This window comes from Plectropomus leopardus, chromosome 9 (assembly GCF_008729295.1).
Source record: "Plectropomus leopardus isolate mb chromosome 9, YSFRI_Pleo_2.0, whole genome shotgun sequence".
Classification (NCBI taxonomy): Eukaryota; Metazoa; Chordata; class Actinopteri; order Perciformes; family Serranidae; genus Plectropomus; species Plectropomus leopardus.
The window spans coordinates 26536390-26557683 of NC_056471.1; the positions used below are offsets into that span (position 1 = coordinate 26536390).

Below are 21294 nucleotides of genomic sequence, written 5' to 3' on the forward strand. Positions count from 1 at the left end.
TATCACCTGAGGCTCACAGGCCGACAATAAGACAGTGAGCCCCCGGACAAAGATATGCAAAAGGCCCGACCGCCTCTCCTACCAGTGAGGAGGGCACACACAGTTTGCTGTGGTTTTACGTCTTTAAGTCGTTATCAATCTTTTTGTGGTTTTGTGTTTCCTTGTAGTCATATTGTTACATTTTGTAATTATTTTATGTCTGTTATGTTTATTTTTTTTATGTCTCTTCGTGGTCATTTTGTGTATTTTTGGGTCATTTAGTGTCACTTTTTTTGTAATTTATGTCTCCATGTAGTCATTTTGTGTCTCCCTCTGGCTGCCTTGTGTCACTTTTTAGTGATTTTATGTCTCCTTGTAGTCATTTTGTAGTTATTTTATGTCTGATTGTGGTCATTTTGTGTCTCCTTGTGGTTGCTTTGTGTCACTTTTTAGTGATTTTATGTCTCCTTGTGGTCATTTTTTATCACTTTGTAGTCACTTTACATCTCCTTGTGATCATTTTGTGTCTCCTTGTAGACATTCTGTGTCATTTTGTAGTTACTTTATGTCTGATTGTGGTCATTTTGTGTTTTTGCAGTCATTTTTTGTCTGCTTGTGATCATTCTGTGTCTCCTTGTAGACATTTTGTGTTTCACTGTGGTTATTTCATGTGTCATGATCTGCCCTGATCTCCTCTTGAGGTTGTGTTTCTTTCCTTTGTTTTATTTGTATATTCTTTGTTCACGCTTCTGCTTTCTTTTGTTACCCACCTCTCCTCTTGTCTCAGCTCAGTCGACGTCCTGCCCTTGTGTTTTCCTGCCAGTTTTGATCGTCTGCCCCTCCCTGATTGGTTTCACCTGTCCCTCACTAGTCAGCTCACCTGTTCTCTCCCAGTTAGTGTCTCATAGCTCATAGCTCTTCCTGTTCTTTGTCAGTTTATCTTCATTTTTGGTTTGGAGTTCTGTTGCTGCCTTTTCCTCTGCCTGCCTGATTTTGGGACTGTAAGCATTTTTAAATTAAATTTTAAATCCATCCAGCTGCCTCATTTATTACCTGCATTTGGGTGCGAGCCTGCTACCTGCTCCAAAATCATGAAAAAAGCCTTTATGTGGTTGTTTTGTGTCTCTTTGAAGTACTAGTGTGTCTTTTCTGTTTCTTTTGTGTCTGTTTTTTGTCGTTTTGTGTCTCTTTGTAGCTGTTTTGCCCATTTTCGTAGTTCCTTTGCATCTTATTGTGGTCTCATTGTATGTCTTTGTGGTCTTTTTTAGTCTCTTCCTGGTCTGTACGTGTCTCTTCAGGTGACATACTGCAGGTGAAGGCCAGGAGGTCCTGCCAGGTAGGCCCATTCAGTGATCCAGTGATATTCCTGAAATCAATATCAAGATGTAAAAAAGATAATATATGCAACACTGTTATGAAGTCAGGGCAAGAAACCCCAATCCATTCTTGTGTGTTAAATCCCAAATAATTCATTTATTTGGTCTTGAAATAAGTGTTCACATCAATTATGTGAATATATATATATATATATATATATATATATATATATATATATATATAATATACAATTCAACCATCTGCCCTTCTACTCTTACTTCGGAAAAGGAAAAACTCCCCTAAAAAATGGAAACATACAGAAACATAAATGCTTAAAATACTCCCGTTATAATGAATATTTGATTCATAATAGGTGAAAACACTACAATAAATCCTCACAGTGTTTCTTTTTAAATGTATTTGAACACAAAAACATCTTCATTAGTCCTCCTAAATGTAAAACAGTAAAGGTGCTTATACACGGGAACGCTTTCTTCCTGTGCGCCTCAGAAAAGACAAATAGCTCCGGTGTGAAATCATTTAGTTCATGTCGTGTCTTGCCTAGAGGGGATTACACTTACAGCACCAAAAGGTACAAGACTGAAATACTGAGTGACAAAGTGTGAAATCTGGATCAGATTAAGAGAGAAGCTTCTCTTTCACACACACACACACACACACATAGAAAGATGGAGATGGAGAGACCAGAGAGAGAACGAGGGAGGGAGGGGAGGACAAGCTGTGGGAACATGCTGCTGAATAATTACCACTGACATCAGAATAGTTTTCTTTAGCTCTCTGAAGTGGCAGGGCTCATTTGTACAGCCTGGAGGCACGCAGAGGTGCGTGTGTGTGTGTGTGTGTGTGTGTGTGTGTGTGAGAGAGAGAGTATATGTGCAGAGGGGAAAGTTAGAGAGGGAAGAGACATAAAGAGGGAGAAGGAGATGTCTTGAGAATTGTGTGACTTTATCTGAAAAGAAACACAATATTACTGAAACTGTGAGAAGTACAGTACAAGAGATAACCCAGTGTGTGTGTGTGTGTGTGTGTGTGTGTGTGTGTGTGTGTCTGTGTGTGGGCATGAGGGAAAGATTATTCTGATTTAGTCCTCTCCCTGTCAGAGTGTGACACCATGACAGTCTGCCCCAGGGAGCCATTTCTCTCTTAAGTGGACCTTAAAAAACAGGAAACGACTTCAAATCCCACCAGAGCGCAGAGGAGGATCAGGCCTACTGACTCTGTACAATGCCCTTAACTACACACACACACACACACACACACACACACACACACACACACACACACACATACATTAGTAAGTGCCTCAATATAGCGTGTTCAAACCCAGAACACACACACACACACACACACTCACACCTGAGCCCTCTTCAATAGACACCATTCAGCACCCTGACAACCGGGGACAATAGAGGCAAAAACGCAGGTCGACAAAGAGACTCGACCTGCCTGAACACATCTGGCTGTCCTCGCCGCCCGCTCCACCGCATCAGCTTCTCCTTTCTGCGATGACTTCGGGTGATATCATGTTTCTATATGGCTACACTTTGCTTTGCCTTCACTTGCAGCTGTTTTGTAACAAGATTTTGGAGGTGAAATCCCGAGTCGTGTTACTGAAGTTAGCGGCAGCAGGCCGGGAGTGCAGAGACTTTTGTTGAGGGTAGTTTGCTTCGTCGCTGCCTGAAGGGCCTTCTTGTTGTCACTGCAAAGTCTTGTATTGTACGTACGCATTTTCCATGAACATAATCCCAGTTTATCTGGTAAACTGAGCAGGTGCAGGTGCAGCAGAGTGAGCATCGATTCGTGCCTCGGGTGAGAGACTCTGCTGGATTAGTGAAATTATTCAGATTCAAAACAACACGACTAAACAACTATAACTCCCATGACAACACACCAGACACCATACACCATGTTTTTAATTAAAAACAACCAGACTAAAGTCATTATTTCATCACGTTTTATTGATCATGAGACCATTTAACAACAGAATCAGTGTTTAGTCATCAATACACAGTACAACACAAGGAGGACGCATTTAAGGGGCCGTTAAAACACAACACACAAACTCTTTGGTGACGTCTTTCAGGTGGTAGAGACATAAAGACCTGAAAATAAATGTCATAGGCCGGCTGTGTTTTTTTTCTTCATGACAGTTTATGATGGTGTGTTTGTTAAGGAGGAGGGCAGACCAGGGAGGACATGGAGTGTCTGAAGGACGGTTTGAAGACCGGAGACTTCCACCCGGGGCTCTGTCCGTACGAAATATCAGGGGTGAGTGGTCGTCCCTGAAAATGACTGAGGAGAGAAAAGAGGAGGAGAGGAGAGGAGAGGAGAAAAAAGGAAGGAGGTGAAAGAAGAGAGGAGAGTTTATTGACACTTCAGGTGTATTTAACCCTTAGGGACTGTTTGAAGTGCTTTTCATTCTTCATTTTTTTTATAATTTTGGCTGTGTTAAAGCATATGGCATAAATTATGGCAAGATTGTGTGTTTTGTGTAATCTTGGAAATTCAAGCTCAGCTCCAACAATAAGTCTAAAACACACCGTGTAAACAAACGTTGTTACATTCATACTGTTGAGAGCAAAAAAACATTGAAACCCATTCAAACTGTAATTCTTTGATCCCACAGCCCTCAAAGCAAAAACATGAATAATATTGTTTCTGGGTGTCATTCTGGGCTTCTTTTTTCCTGACAGCGTAATTTTTTACCATATTTGGCATATGGAGAAAATGCATGCTATTTCCACCAGCTGCACTGTCACAGTCAATGTTGCTGCAAATCATCGACATTTCCCAGACTGTGATCATCAAAACAAAAGCTACTGTGCAAACTCTGATTAGCCTCCCACACATTTACGCCACCCAACAGGCCGAGTTTTGCTTTTAACTATTGTTTCAGCACCACGGACAGCTATGTAGGCGATAACATTCGTACGTTGGAGATCATATCTCGTCTGTAGGAGATAAACCAACATTGTCCACAATTTTTTTCACCTTGCCTCTCTGGGCTCCCACAGCCTCTGCAGTCATGAAATTTGTTTACAATAAGAAAAATGTAGAAAATCACCAGACTTATCTTTTAAATTACTTGATTTAACTAAGCTATTGATACCAAAACTGACGCAGGTGTTCTGCTCAAAACCATTTTTTGCAGACTCGTTAGGATCACAACCACTCAAACAAGTTAGTGTGAACATTAAAGATAAAATAACTGAGCTTGTCAAAGTTCAGACATATGAAATTCTAAATCTGCTTTATTCAGATTTTTTAACGATGCCTTTAATGAATGAAATGAGTCACCTGACTGTGGCTGAGCGGGCTGAATGGTTGGCCAACATGCTGTGACTGGAGGATCTGTGAGAGACGGTGCCTAAACACAACAGCGGAGAGATGAAACGTTAATCTCTAACACAGGTCATACTGTACAGATGTAATGGCTCATAATAATTTTTAAAATGTCTGACTTATTTCTGGGTCATTATGGGCTTATGTGCCTCTTCTTCCATCCCATGCCCCAAGTGTCATTTAGAAAAATCCTCCAGGAAGACAAGATAAATGGATGAATCATCGCCCAGAGTGATGCGTGTCCCACAGTTTTCACACACAAACTTAAATGTTGCTGCCTAACAGGACAAAACACTTGTCTATTAGGAATTTTAAACAACCCAATAAATCAGTTGCTGATCAAATAATGTGATTTCCTTCAGAACAATATTTACCTAACATTCACACAGTCATACTGTAGTCAGGATGACCACAATCCTCATGACATTTCAAGGCTGTCACATAATTTATCTGCCACAAAAGAGGTCAAATCCTTTAAAGGACTTAATGACATCATAAAAGAGAGGTGTAATCCCAAACATAACAACAGCCAACATCTGTATGGGTTTAATCTCTGTGGGTGGTCAACCTGAAGTCAATAACCCCAAAACAAGTTGGCAGAGGATTATAGTGCAGTTATGTCTGTTTCAGTGTGACATACTGTTTCTAAATATCCAACTGTAAATGCATGCCGCAGAGACTTAATTGTGTTATTTCCTAGGTAGCATAACATGTGTGAAGTGCCTTTAGCACCAAACAGATTGAGAAAGGAAGGATGTCAAACCACCAACCCTGATTTTTAATGGTATAATGCCTCAAAGGGACAGTTCACCCTCAAATCCAAAGTACATTTTTCCCCTCTTACCTTTAGTGCTATTTATCAATGCAGACTGTTTTGCTGTAGGTTGCAGTGTGTAGGAGATATCAGCCGTAGACATGTCTGCTTTCTCTCCAATATTACGGACTTGGATGATGCTCGGCTTGTGTTACTCAAAACGCCAAAAAATGCATTTGAAAAGCTCAACAGCCACGTGTCTTTTCAGAAATTATGACCCGGTTAGTCGAGATAATCCACAGACCTCGTTATGAGCAATTTCATGTAGGAACTATTTTCTTTTCACCAAACTACTCTTGTCAGTTGTATCACTGTGCAGAAGGAAATGTGCATCTACTCGTGGTTAAGAGGCTCGTGTTTGTGACAGCATAAGATGTTTATCGGCCTCCTCCTCTGCTAAGCTTTAACGTTAGCAGGCTGTCCTCATGCACGGTTTGTAGCTTTGCCCCGAACACACTGAACATCCTACAAACCACTCTGAAACTCAATTCAGCTTTTATCCATCGGTCAGTTCAGATCTCTGATCACCAATAATTCTGTCACAGTCTGCAGCTACCCTACACCATTTTTTATCTTATCTATTCTCACGTATTGATTTAATTGCTTTTAATTGGTTAGATTATTTCATTAATCTTCTTGATGTGCACTTTTACTTGTATTTTTGTGTATTTTGTTGTATTTTTCTTGACGTTGTATATGAGAGCTCTCAATAATCCTTCGAGAGTACGTTATGTAATTTTTGGGGCGCTAATTTCAGTAGGACACGTTTGCTGTCTTAGAGGCACCAGATGAGCTCGCAGTAGATGCACACTGATACGGTTGGCGATTGTAGTTCAATACAAAGAAAATAGTTCCCACATGAAACTGCTCACGATAAGGTCTGTGGATTATCTCGAGTAAACGAGTCATGATTTCTTGAAAGAGACATTACAGTGGAGTTTTTAATTTTTTGGCACCTTCATCACCACAAGCCAAGCACCATCTATTTCTGTTATATTAGAGAGAAGGCAGACATCACTCAGCAGCTCACAGCAAAACAATCTAGACTGATAAATGGCACTAAAGGTAAAATATGTATTTGTGATTTGGGGTTGAGCTGTCCCTTTACTGGCACAGAGAAATCACCAAAACAGATCACAGATTACGAGCTAAAATTGACACGTACAGGTCTTCCTTCAGTGAGTACCAAAAACAGAAGTTTCATGGCCGGAGGAGCACGTACCCATTCGTCCATCCTGTGGCGGACTGATTAACGACAGTCTGGGGACGGTGTTAGGCTGAAAGACGAATACACACACAGACACAAACCTCATAAATCATCTCTTTTTATGTGCTTGTTTTTCAACACTTTCATTCTCCATGTGCTTAAGTCCTGAAATAAATGTCAAGATATTGTCTGGTCTTGAGAGCTCATACGTTACATTACACAAACTGTATAGCAGAAAGGGAATCTTAATACAGGTGGAGTTATGACACTCACTTTCCTGAACAGACTCCTTTCATCCACGTCCATGTTTTCATGGCTGCAAGACACGAGAGCACGCTTCATTAGTCTAGTTGGGTTCAGTTGGCTGAGCACCACAGCGGTGCTTAAAGTGTTTTATAACAAGCCAAATGTCTGTGTAACAGCAGCGTCTGTAGTTTAATTCCAAAGACAGAATTACACTCTGTGAAATACTGATATTTCAGGAGGATACAAACCAATTTACCCATAGAAAATGTGCATTAAATTATTAAAATTGGAATTTCAAATGAAGCATAAGTTGATCATTGAAAAACTATTTTACTACAGTCAGATAAGTCCATGCTTTTACATGTTGGATTTACAAATTAAAATTTATAATAATATTGCACACCATTTCAGCAGAAAATCTTCCTAAAGAGAACCAATACTAGTGTTATGTATTTGTTTATTCAAAATTCTATATGATATTTGTATATTTCGAAGATAATTTTCTCTTAACATTCGGCATGTGTCCAAATTTTGAGAAATACTTTAACGAGAGCCTTGGGGTTTCTACAAATGAAACTAATTCGTTGTGCAAAACTTCTGATTTTTTTATTTAATTCAGTCATTAAAATCTAAATGTTTTGAAAAGCACTCTGTAATTAAAAGGTCTTTTTACAGTTCCCTTCAAATCGCCAATTTACTGTTTGACCCTGCAGGCGCAGCAGTAACGCTGCACCGGGGTTAATATCCGCTGTCCATCATCTGTTCGCCCAGTAGAAGAATCTAAAGTCTCAGCGGATAAAACAACATTTGTGCTGTTAAACTCAAGCAGAGAACCAATCCTGTGTCAACGGTGTCTGGGAAACCCAATAGGGAATCCTGACTAAACCCAAGCAAAGCTTCGCTTATTCAGGTGTGTGTGTAGATAACCGCAGGGCAGGGCAAAGCTATACAGCAGCTAAAGCTAACATAAGACATCGGGGCTGAACCCAGGATATAGCTTGTTTGCACTGAGAAATACCTTCAACTTTCTCTCTCTCTCACTCTAACGGTGAGAGGTAATGAAGGGAAGAGTGAAAAGAAACACAGATGAGGTGGAGAGAGTGTAAAGCAAAAGTGAACATAAAAGGAAGTTAAAGATGTTCAGTTATATGGAAACATTTATGAATACTCACACATTAGTGGTCGATGAGTGTCTGGAGAGAGACATCGGGGAATTATACGGGATCTGCAGGACTGACACCAAACAAGGAACACAATATTAACAACCAGCGTACATTATTAAGGAATATGAGACATTGGCAGTCATGCAGGGAATGTATGAAAATACATGGTTCAGTGATATGACCGCAAAGACGTGACACGAGCCAGTTTTATGGTCAGTCAGCGGCTCAGTTAGCGTTTTTCCAGCCACGAGCACCTCCTGCTCGGCTGTTTTTCTCACTTCATTTTCTTACTTGTATTTCTGAAAGGCTTTTGTTGAACAGCTGCTATGCAACAAGTATTAGTTTTGACGGCTCCGTCTTAAAAAGCAGAAAAATCATAATGTCAAATCCTGATTTAATTTGATTGGATTTCCATCTTTTCTGAGCAAGTTTTGTGTGAAAGGAATTAAAAGCCTGTCCCATATAGACGCCTGTCCCAAATATAAGCCTGCTGAGTTCAGTGATTTAAGCAAATAACAGCTGGAGCTACTAATTGAAGTTTTACAGTATATTCCATGTGACTTCTACCATAAACAACAGCAAAACAACAGTATTAAGAATAATGAATGAGAACTGCCATCAGAGCGCAGTCATGACTCTGACTCAAACCCATTTGGACTCGGTCTTGACATGATCTGGTCAGACTTGGACTTGACTTTGACTCAACTTATGTGGTTTTGCCTGTAGTGCTGCTTTCTGTAGATTACAATATAATACTGTCTGCAATGATCAATACCAGTGCGACATGAAATTATGTTATTGTTGTTTACCAGATTTATGTGGAGTATGGCAACTGTGGCTCATCTGAGGCGCTGATGAAACTTTGGCACTGAGTGAAAAGAGGAATAAACAAGGTCAGTGAGTTTGAAATAAACACACACAGCTGCTTCTAACATCAGCACTCGAGCGAGAAAATGGATGAGGACTCTTCTTTCAAGCTGTACTCAAGTTAGATAAGAGAAGATAAACTATACAAAAGCAAGCGAAGATAAACATCATTTAAATAATCTAATTTAAAGAATATTTTTTATGAAATGTTGCTTGTATTAGTGATATCTTAGTCTGTTTCTTTTAAAAAATGACTTTGCTGCAGTACTCAAGAATTACAAGTAAATACAGTAAAGCTCTCTGAGGATGACCTACATTTTTTTCTGACACTGTAGGCTGTAAAAACTTTTGAAACATATTTTAGGTAAGTATCAGTGTTAAATCTGTGACTTGTACTTAGATGTTGTTGCTTTTTTTTTAAAAGATATACTTGCTGGTCTTTACAAACAAACAAAAAACTTGTCCCTTAAATTCAGAGTTGGTTGTGGTTGTAACTTTCCAGGAGTAGATGTGCAGGGAGTGACACCTAGTGAGAGGTGAGGGGGAAATAAATGTAACGCTGCTGTCAAACCCAAAGAGACATTTAATCCCAAAGCATTACAGGTTTTATTACCTCCACACATCCTCATTTAGCCAAATTTTAGTTTTTCATGTCATTATCATCATAATCACAGATGCAGAGAGACATTTGATGTTTAATGTTTGAATCCTGCGAATGGAGGACGCTGAAAATAACGTCTACAGAGAGGGAAATTAAAAATGAAACATCATTTGTTTAAACAAAGTTTTAGTGAATATTTATGTCTTGAGCAGCCGCTTATACCCTAAAAAATAAGTTGGACATATTTCTAAAAAAAAAATTGGGAACCTTTTATGACCTAGCTGGCTAGACTTTATCTGATCTCTATGGAAAGAAGATATGTTTTGTGACCATAGCTAAACGATTGATGTATTTTTATTTGATTTATTTTATTATATTATATTTTTATTTTATTTATTTACTCATTTATTTTTAAATAGTTTACTCATCTATTTTAGAGTAATTTTGTTTAATTATAATCCTATTTTTCTGGTTTTATCTTTTAAATGTTTCTCAGTTGTTAAAAAAAAAAAAAATAAAAATAAAAATAAATAAATAAATAAATAAAAATAATAAAGACAAAAAGTTAAAAAAAAAAAGAAACGTCAGCAGAATACTAAAGAAAATAAAACATTTTTTTCAGGACAATCTGGTTTGTGAAACAGTTTAAGATTCATTACTCAGCATGGTGGCTGTAAAAGTTGGAAAAATTGTCTGCTACAGATCAGATTTACAAGCACCGATACACTGACTCATATGTAATGTGTCTAAAATCTTGGAGAAGGATAAATAAATAAAAATAATAAAGACAAAAGTTAAAAAAAAAAGAAACGTCAGCAGAATACTAAAGAAAATAAAACATTTTTTTCAGGACAATCTGGTTTGTGAAACAGTTTAAGATTCATTACTCAGCATGGTGGCTGTAAAAGTTGGAAAAATTGTCTGCTACAGATCAGATTTACAAGCACCGATACACTGACTCATATGTAATGTGTCTAAAATCTTGGAGAAGGATAAATGTAACACATGACCTACAGATGGGGGTTACTCATCTTTTAATATCTATTATCAAAACATCAGTATGTATCTTATATGATTTTTTAATAAGCATCTTCTCTGTGCAGTACCTCTGATGCTGGAGAGAGTTTTCCAGTTTAGTGATGTAGGCACTCTGTTCATTCAGCTTCCTAAAGAGGCCAAACAAATGAAAACTAAAACAAAAAAGAAATGCACCAAACTTCTCATAAACTGCAGTTTGGGAATATGTATAAACATGGATTATAAACTTAACATACTTTGCCATCTGCTGCATTTCTGTCTTCATCTTGACTAATGCCTCATTGAGTTTCTCATTCTGTAATTAATAAAATTGTTGGTGATCCACAAATGGTTGAAGCAAATAAAACAGGAAAGTAAATAAATCATACTGTCCACATGGTTGGGGGGATCAAAATGAGGTATGACACACAGTTTTCCTGCACAGCAACATTTAATGGAAAATGAATTCCTTTCCTTAACAAATGCTCAAAATCACACACAAATACGCAACAACCAAAATCCACGGCAGCAACACAAATGTCTCTCACCTTTTGTTGGTAGTGAGTCAAAAGTCTCTTCTGATGTCTTGCCTGGAACATTATAACCTGAAAAAACAGTGTAATGAGAATATGCACCATAAACAATGTAAAAATACAAATATTGCACACAGAACTTAAATTAGTTAGATCTTTATTTCCAACATGGAAAAGAAAATAAAACAGAAATGACCAAACTTTGCTGATTTCCGTGAAGTGTTTGGTTGCCACGGCGTTGATGTCGGAGAACAGGGCCTTCACCTCTGAGCTGCTCTGAAACAAAGACATTTTACATGACTGTTATGGTGGTAGGATTGTAAAATGATAAGTGTGTCTGTGAAGTTTTAAAGTTTAACTTTAAAACCAACACAGATAGCCCTACTGCCACCCACTGAGACCACTCAATGTAAAGCACGGAGCTTCAATGTTTTTTAGGCTAAGGACCCCAAAGCCGAAAGAGAGAGAGGGCAGGGACTCCTGACTACATACAGTATGTTATTATGAAGTTCAGTAGCATAATAAATTAGACGGACAGAGGACAATATCAGCTTCTGTCTTGAGCTGTGTTTGCTTTTCGGGTAGGTGAGAGAGGAAACTTCATAAAGATAAATTGCTGCAAAAAGGCAAAATAAGTTGGATTCACTTGAATGTGTATTTTCATAGATATAGGCTTCTCACAGTTTCTAATCGATGGCATTACATAATCCCGATCCTGGTTTCCCTCCACTGGCTTTTTGTTCGTTTTAGAACAGATTTTTAACATTTTACCCTTTAAAAGCTCATTTGGGTCTGGCCCCAGGCTACATGACAGAAATGTTGACCCGTTATGAGATCCTCGGGTAGTGCCTTGGTGGCCGTTTCAAAGTCGGGGCTTAAAACAATAAAAAGGTGACCGTGCTTTTGCCATCAGGACCCCTTGGCTTTGGAACGACCTGCCCGAGGAGATAAGGCTGCAGAATCAGAGACTTCTTTTAAACACCTCTTAAAATCTATTTTCATAGACGTGCTTTTATGCGATGTTGTCTATTTTAATTTGTCTATTTTAGTTTGTCTTTTAATTTATTCTTTTAATCTGTCTCGACTGGTTTAATCCTATTATTAGTACTACTACTGCTAATATTCTTTGAATTGTATTTACTCTAATCAATATGGGTTGTTGTTAGTTTTGTTTTGTATTTGTTTCTCTCTTTCTTCTCCCTTATTTCTACTAAACCCCCCCCCAAAAATCTTGCTTCTGCTATGTTTTGTTTGTCAAAGCACTATGTAAAGGTGCTATATAAATAAAGTTATTACTATTTATAATTATTATTATATTTTACATTTCAAAAAGAAAACAAAAACTTTCAAAAATGTATCAAACAATAATTTGGCGGCCTCCCTGCATGAACTCTGATGACCCCACCAGAGGTCACAGACCCCCTTTCTGAAGAATCAAGGTGTGAAGGAAAATGCTCACTTTGTCGGAGAGCGCTGACACTTGGCATTTGGCACTGCATATTAAACACTTGCCTGGTTTGCCTGAAAGAAGAGTTGCAATTACATACGGACAAAAATACAACATGCATAATCTTTTTAGGTTAATACTGAAAAGAGGACACGTAGACTCTGAATCCAATACAAGAGCTAAACAAAAAAGGGTCTCAAAGTGCTTTCGCCTGAGACCTAAAATTAATTAAGTGTAACCCCTGGGTCTAACCCTGAAAGCCAGAGCGAATTAAACATAATCAAACCCTTGAGATTGAGATTAGAGCCATCAGGAACAGACCCGTGGCTTGCGAACATGATTAGAGGCTCCCAAAGTGGGACCAGGGGTACTTCAAGAAATCCCATATCCACTGTTGAATGGTGTAATTTCACTCTTATCTCATTTGAGGATAGGAAGCACCCGCTAACAGAGCATGACCGGATAAGAGATTTTACTCCCTCTGCTGGCACATAACAATCAGACCCAGTGTGAAAAGTAGGTTGCATTATTCTCGAGTGACTTTTATAAGAAATATTATCACAACTAAAACTCCAGAAACACTTTATAGTCAATTGCCTTTTTTTTTTTTGGACTGACATTATTACTCTACTCGGCAGTCATCAAAGAGTCGTTTGTGCTTTATCGAGCAATGGTGGCATGGAATTCATTACCAAGTTATTTTGTTATTTCTGAAAGCAATACAATATGTTTTCACAAAAAGTTAAGATTGTATTTATTTACACAAGGAATAGTGTAAAACACCATATATTATATATACTTTTGATGGTCTTGAAGATATGAAATGCATTTTGAGCTATCTATCTAATTTGTCTTGTGATTTAGTGGATATGTTTTCAAGTACTTTATTTTCTAAACTATCACTATTTAGCTACTGTATATATAATTCAATCTTTGAGTTTGTGTTAATTGTTGTGTGTTGTATTGTTGTTAAAATGTGTTTAGTCAGACTGAGTATGAATGATATGGATGTGTATTCATATTTTTAGCTCATGACAAAAGGTGATTGTACCTTTGCTGTCAGAGCTCCAAAACTGTGGAACAATTTGCCTATTGAGATCACACTGGCCACTTTATTAGCATCTTTTAAATTTCATCTAAAGACTTTCTTTTGTAGGAAAGCATTTATGAATATTTAATATGTGGCTATTGCTAGGTTTTATCATCCCTTTGCAGCCATTGTACGCCACTTTTTATACATTTTCCCCCCAGTATTTATACATGATCACTCTGCTGTTTGCATTTTATTTTATTGTTGTTTTATAGCTGCTTTGATTTTAATCTATAGCTTGTCTGAAAAGCACTTTGGAACCTTGTTAAGAAAAGTTTATTTAAGAAAAGCAGCTACTGTTTAACACAGAAGCTAAAAGGGATCTTAATAAACAAACAAATGCTGTCTGAAATGTGTCTTTCTCTTGGAAAGTTTATGTAATGTGGGTTTGTGTCCACAGCCTGGAAAATGTAAGTGTCTGCACTGAGTCATCACTTCTGTAATAGCACTTGAAATCCAACAGATGTCCCTATTTAATCACACTTCACCTGCCAGGTGCAGCTGAAGTGAAGACACGGTGCAGGACTGTTAAACACACACAAACATCCCCCGCTGGGACTGTTTTGGCTGTCTGTTAGCATCATAAACCTGTTTGTACCTTTCATATAACACACGCTGCAGATGACATGGCCACACGTTGTGACAGCCAGTTTCCTTTCAGCACTGGGGGAGAGGAAGCAGGAGTTGCAGCAGATCCAGTAAGACATTTTTACACCTGTGAGAAGATTTGTGTTAAATTTAACGTTAAGCTAACCGACGCTGCTAGCTCGCTGTTGCTAGGAGTTCCGTTAGCAGTTTGTTGACTCAGTTAACACAAGTTATTACAGCAGACTCCCTCATTTAGTGGTTTAAATCAGTGTTTGTTTTAAGTTTAAGATAACTTACTATAATACAACTATAACACGGCTACCATTACCGCCTTGTAAAAGTAACGTTAAGTACAAGTAACGCTGGATTACGTTACCTGAGGCATCCCGCTGCAAGTGAAGCTATGTGCTAACTAGCTAACTAGCTAACTAGCTAGCATGACTAACGGATCTACGAGAGACGAGTCCTGGCGGGTAATGTTACCAGCTCTTTTAATTTTGTTTAATTAATGTTAAAATAAATTAACGTTACAAAAGAGACGTTTGTCTTTTGACTTATCATCTAAAGTAACTTTAAAATTAGCTATGTTAAATGTTTACTCTCTATTTCACGTTAATGTTATAAGTATCTAACGTCGTTCGTGTGTTTACATTAGCTAACAGAGCGTAATGTTATCTAGCTAGCTAGCAAGCTAATTTTCTACACATATAAGACTATCGCTGTTAGATGAACTATTTACACCTCTTAATAAACTTTTTTCACAATTAGCTAAATACATGAACATGAGGGAAGTAATGCAAAAAACAGCTGTTAAATTAATTTGCTCATTGTTAAGAATAGGGAAATAATCACAAAAAACTCATTCAAATTACTTTTATTATTTACACAAAGTGCGTTAATTAATTTCATTAATTTTCCTGCAATGTTGGGGGTTGCGAAACAGGGGAGGGAATAATGTATTTTAATATGGATTAGGGTTGAGACATTAGAACTTAAATGGCTGTATTTTGTATATATTTAAAATAACCTTAGAATCTCAAAACCTGCAAATAGGTTTTCAAAGGCATGTTTTCTTAAAAAAAAAACCAACCCTCCAAAATCACACCATTTATCATAAGCCGAAACTGTAAAACAATATTATTTATGGTGGAGGAAGGGTCATGTATTTACCTCAGTCACTCAGAAAGGTTCAAGGAGAAATGCCAATCCCCTGCTCTAATAAATGAAGTACAGTCTCTAAAGGTAACAGTGTCGTTTTGGTAAGATAGTCCACATCAAATCCAAACAACATTTTAAAAGCATTGTTATTGTTTTTTAATGTCTCACATCCATAGAATTTCACAATTTGATCCATACATTATTTGTAATCCTATATGCCATGTACATTTCACTAGCTGCAACAAGAAAAGAGAGCTTTTAATTTCTAAGTGTTTGGCATAGTATAGTTGTTGCAGTATATAAACAAGTGTGGGTGGAACATGCTCTAAGGTCATCTGGCTTGAGCTTACAGGTCAGAGGTCATCCTCAGACCAGCTTCTTGGCGATGAAGAAGTCTTTGAGTCGTTTTATCTGCCAAAATCCAACCGACAGCAACACAGAGGTCTGCACCACGGCCCACCAAAGCACTTTACTGTTGGTATCCTCACTGATCTGACGAAACACCTCCTCTTTCTCCTGAATAATAGACAGAAATATAATCCATTCAAAAACAAATGTGTAATGAGTAGTTATAAGATCACTTGTCAGATGGCATACAGTATGATTTACTTTGCTGTAATCCTAATAAGCACTAAATGTGAATATCAGAAACATACATTAGTGGTGGCTAACCCTCTACCTGAACTCATATTCTATCACCCAGTATATCGCTGATTTCATATCAGCAGGTACCCCACTGCTCCTCTGAGCTCCCCGTTGCGTGATGTAGCTACTCACATTTACTGTACACAGTACTGATACTGTAGATATTTACCCTTTGGTACTCCTGCTGCCTGGTGATGTACATCATCTGATCTATGAGGTGTCTGATGCTGTTCTCCAGAATTTCCATGTTGTCTTTTGTCTTGTCTTTTTTGGGGTCAATCGAGTGCTCTCCCATCTGAACGTCCAAATGTAGCTTCTGTATAGCACAATCGAGGAAAAAAGGCATTATTTAAAAAAAGAGGATTCAATATAATATTTGTAATATTGTATGTGTTGCTGATTTTCTCCCTCTTTTTTCAAATTAATTTTCTATTTGTCTAGGTCTCACCATCCTCTCTCCAGCAAAGACAGAAAACCTTGTGGAGTTGGTTTGGAAGCAAAGGTAATGCTGACCAGAGGCATGAGCCGTAAAGGTAAATTTACCAAATTTACCGTAGCGTTTGGACATCACAACCTAGAGAGCAGGAAAGACACTGTCAGGCCAACATTTTTTCAGTGATGGAACAACAAAATTGAGACATGGTTTTGTTAATTTTAGTTCTTTTTCGTCAGTGGAGTGCTGAGGAAGAGGAAGTGGTGGGTTAGCGTCTGAAAAGGAGTCAGTGATAAATGGTAGATTCTCTCATTCATGCTCATTTCTTCTTGCCATTGAAAAAATGTTTAATTTGAATTTAAATTGAATAGGTGGGTTTCTATTACAGATTTGCACAAAACAAAAATCTTAGAAAAAAGTCCCATATACAAACCTACATCACTGATCAAGTCAAATTTTGATTGCAGGACTTTTACTTGTATTTGAGTGTTTTCTACTTGCGGTATCACAACTTTGTCTTGACCCTTTGAAACCTGAGCAAATTGAATTAATGTCTTTCAAACACACGAGCATCGTAACAAGAAATTGACCCAAAATTAGCAAGAAATTAGTTCAAAAAAGCAAAACAAAAAAGGTACAAGAAAATCACCAGATAAGTAAAAAAAAGAGAGGAAAAAGATAAAAAAGGAGACAAAATATGAACTTAAGAAAATGCAAAAAATAAAATAAATATTTATACATCCACGTCTAATTTTCAAGCCATATTCTCACTACCTTTTACTTTTTACTTTTTTTTCCTTACAGTTTCTGGAAATTTCTTGCCAAGTTGCTGATTGCCCTTTTCCCCATGTTTCCAAAAGAAATCAAACCACTTTTCTCAGGTTTCAGAGGTTTTAATGCTTGTGAAAGGCATCTGGACACAGCACAACAAAACTGATGTCCAGGTTCTAAATGGTTATATGATGAATGATTTGAATACTGCTGGTACAAAGTTAAATCTGAGGCATGAGACTGATGTTATATTGTACAATAACAGGAAACAGTGTTAGTCATTTAAGTTCTTGTCAATCAAAATGTGCATCACTGATCTTAAGTAACACTGTGTTAAATGCATTTCATCCTTGTCTGAGTTTGGTTTGAATGGGGAAACCAGCAAGCACATGTTATATTGAATGTGGTGATTAACCTCTCCTGTGAGTGCAGTACCTCATGGTTTGGGTCTCTGACTGTCACAGTGACGCCGAGGTGAGGGGAGTTGGTGAACGCCTTCATATCCCAGGGCTCCAACAAGAAATAACCTAAAGGTACGAGGGCGTTCACATACACAGTCACACAGAGTAGAAGTCAAAGCCATTATCAAGCTTCCATTATAAGTGATAAGCATTAGATTAAGCGTGAAGAGTGAATAAAAATTCTGCATTTTATATTGGGATTTTTTTTTAAATTAATAAAATTCAATGTTTATACATAATGCAGTATTTAGCATATATTCCTCGACATGTTACTGTTTAAACTTACGTTACCCAAATGCAAAAACTCTTTTTTTAATGGCTGTCTGCTGCTGTTGAAGCAGCGCGCAGTTTGAAAGTCATAAATGGCTTTTACACTCACTGAAATAAGAGACGAACTGTCCTTGAGGTACATATTACATTACTGTGTAATTGAACAATCACGTGGCAATTTACAATACAGTTTTCCAAATCTAATTCCACATTCATTACCTCTGTTGAGATTGTAAACGACACTCAGGAGGAATATTCCCTCTCCAGGACTCACCGTTGACCAGCATGTCTTCAGGAATCTCCTCGATGATGCATTTTTCCTCCTGTTCCCCGAGATCAAAATACATGGCTGCTGCCAACATCAGGTAACACTGGAGGAGAAAGCCAGTGCCTCGCAAACCCATTTTCAGTTAACAATGAACTATTAAGTTACAATACAATTGAGGGACAAATGTTTGGCCTGTAGTTCCAGTTGACCTTTTTTTGTCGAGATTGAGGTATTTTTCATCGACTATAGCAAAATACACATGCTCTATAGCCTACATTTAGAGTGAAAGGCTTCAAGTGAGACAGTTTGAGTGTGAGAAACTCACAGGTGCTGCTGTGGGTGACGAGACATTGCGGTCGTTTTGTGACTGGTTAAACTGGGAGCCAATAGCCAAGCTGCTAAGAATAATGATTGACTGGAGCTGGTTAACTTGCAGTAGATACAGATAATCCAACAGTGTGCTTGGAAGCAGGAGTAGCATGGTGGCACTTGCAATATTTTTTATCACCATGATACAGAAAATATCTACCAATTTATATAATAATGTAAGAGCTTTGGGACACGGGGTGAACATGATGATGTTTGTGTTGTAGTGGACTTGTTTTGGCTCTGCACCTGCCACAGCTGTGGCTGGAGGCATTATGTTTTCGTGTTGTCCACCTGTTTATTCCCATTCTTGTGAATGTAAAATTTCAAGAATTCCTGAAGGGAATTTCCTCAAATTTGGCACAAATATCCTCTTGGACTCAAGAATGAACCGACTGTGTTTTGCTGGTCAAAGGGGAAAAGGACTGTGCTTCCCAAAACACATTTTTGGCCATAACTCCAGAACACATGCACCAATTATGACAAAATTTGACACAAATGTCTAACGGGATTAAGGATGACGTGATGACATTTTATATACATTAAGTCAAAGGTCATTTTCACTTTGACATCATAATGTTCTGTAAAAACAAACACTTTTCTGGCCATTATTCAGTGTCATAGGAACAGAACGAAAGACATTTGTTTGGATACTGAATTGTTGACACTAATTTTGGGTGTTCATTTCGAAATCAGGGTGCAAATCACAGTTTTCATCATTATCCGATTTAATTTTTCTTTGGACAACAATTTAGTAAATTTTTTCATTTTCTTTTTCTTGGCTGCCAGCATTCTTTAAATGTTTTGGAAGGAGGTGTGCTTGGATGGATATGGTGACATAGATGTGCCATGGGAATTTACAAAGGTGAATCTTAAAAAGGACGATATGTATCAATGTTTTCACTTTACATTGATAATACTCGATTGTTAATCTTTGAATCGATTTATTGATCTAGATTGAGGTATTGTGACACCCTTACTTGAAACTGTGGTTATTGTGTAGACCTTCTTTGCTGCCAGGATGAAGATGTTTATGAAGCATCTTTGTTTTTAGATTTTGTAGCGTCTTCGCAGCAGCATTCATATTTGAAGAATTCTCTTCTGTCATGGCTACATATGATATGAGTCTGGAAGGATGTAAACTCTTAACTGGACTGGTTGGCAGAGGAGTATAACTGTGAAAACATTATTGTAGTTTAATACTGCAGCAAACTTATTTTTACTGCAGAGCCAAGTCCAAGTGCTCTACTTTTACTACATTAATGCAAGACGAACAATTGAAAGTGTTTATCTGTCTTGGTGTTCCTCCAGGGGAGGACACTCTACTGTAGTACAGTGATTGATTATTAATCTTGACAAATTAGATACATGCACTTCTCACTTATCTTACACCCCTTTCCTGACATACACGCAGGTTTTTCAAACACGGGTAAACCTGCTAGATATAAACAGTAGGATACATTCCCATTGCCTGTGACCACTCTGCTGCAGCACACGAGCCTGCCTCCCGTGTGTGTGTGTGTGTGTGTTTGGGTTGTTTTGTTGGTGTGTCCATGCGACGTCACAGACATGGAGAACAAGTTAACAAGGTTAAAAAGTCAAGTTCAGTCCAGTTAATTTTTATTTCTAAACGCCCATTATCATAAATCACAATTTGCCTCAGAGGGCTTTACAGCATACGGCATCCCTCTGTCCTTAGACCCTCACATTGCCTAAGGAAAAACTCCCCCCAAAAAAGCCAGGGGAGAAAAAAAAGGTAGAAATGGAAAAAATATGGTAGAAACAATAGACAGCAGCAGGAACAGAAGTCTGTGGAAACTTTTCAGTGGTTACTTTTCTTTATATATCTCTTACTTATTCAGTCTGTCTTTCAAACTTGGTGTAGACTCATTTTGATTGATGTTTGAGTGCAGCTTAGGAGGAGATGGAGGGTAACTAGTGCTGGTGCATCATTGCACCTTGCCGGTTTGAGACCCAAAATTATCACGTTCACCTGGGTGTTGTGTTCCCATCGATGGCGAACAGAGCCAGAGGCGATAAAAGCCCTTGTCTACTGAAGAGTCATTTGACCCGGATGTCAATGCCAATCATACATATTCCCATTACATTGTGGTAGCGGGTTTTTTGTGCAGTGGAAATGAGGCTTTACTGACTTATTTCTTATTCATTTTAGTAAAATCTGGTGTTCACTTTCTAAACTTTTAAGCAGTAAGAAGTGTCACAGTGTGTGTTACGGTATGAAAGAGGGTTCAAATGTCTTTGGAAATTGAGTGGAAATTGTACTCCGAAGCATTACATACAATAGTTGCCATGTGCTAACCTTAGAGGAGGTCACTTAAAACCCTCTCACCCCCACACACAGAATCAACCCTTCTCATATTTAGCATCTGCAAAAGTTTTTATTACTTTAAGTAAGCAAGAGTCAGATTTCCTTCTCCTCCCACACTTCAGTGGTTTAACAGAAAGTGTGAACACTAAATCAATGTTTCATAAAGCTGGCATTAAAAGAGTAGATTCAGACTTAAATTGCAGAGGATTTATATTGTGTCTCTGTAATTTATTCCAATATCATATCATTAATCTGCAATTCACTCTGAACCACATAGTGCTATATTTACACCACCAGTTCAGACATCATTTCCCTCTGCCATTTTGAAAGCATTTTATGTGGCAACAGTATTGATCTTGTT

The 21294-nt window shown here is 37.9% G+C and overlaps 2 protein-coding genes across 2 annotated transcripts; both read right to left on the minus strand.

Moving 5' to 3' along the window:
- Positions 1-3363: 3363 nt before the first annotated feature.
- LOC121947722 (probable E3 SUMO-protein ligase RNF212) lies at positions 3364-14351 on the minus strand. The gene is made up of 12 exons (XM_042492813.1): positions 14243-14351; positions 12567-12628; positions 11309-11383; positions 11123-11179; positions 10832-10890; positions 10664-10723; positions 8899-8957; positions 8099-8159; positions 6954-6996; positions 6696-6750; positions 4615-4684; positions 3364-3609 (listed from the first exon to the last, which is right to left on the minus strand). Exons 1-12 carry the CDS (start codon positions 14349-14351, stop codon positions 3486-3488), a joined length of 834 nt encoding a protein of 277 aa, XP_042348747.1. The 3' UTR covers positions 3364-3485.
- An 820-nt stretch (positions 14352-15171) lies between these two features.
- Positions 15172-18498, minus strand: si:ch211-255i20.3 (transmembrane emp24 domain-containing protein 11). The gene is made up of 5 exons (XM_042493843.1): positions 18245-18498; positions 17675-17766; positions 16484-16609; positions 16205-16351; positions 15172-15906 (listed from the first exon to the last, which is right to left on the minus strand). Exons 1-5 carry the CDS (start codon positions 18372-18374, stop codon positions 15757-15759), a joined length of 645 nt encoding a protein of 214 aa, XP_042349777.1. The 5' UTR covers positions 18375-18498; the 3' UTR covers positions 15172-15756.
- Between the last annotated feature and the right edge of the window lie 2796 nt (positions 18499-21294).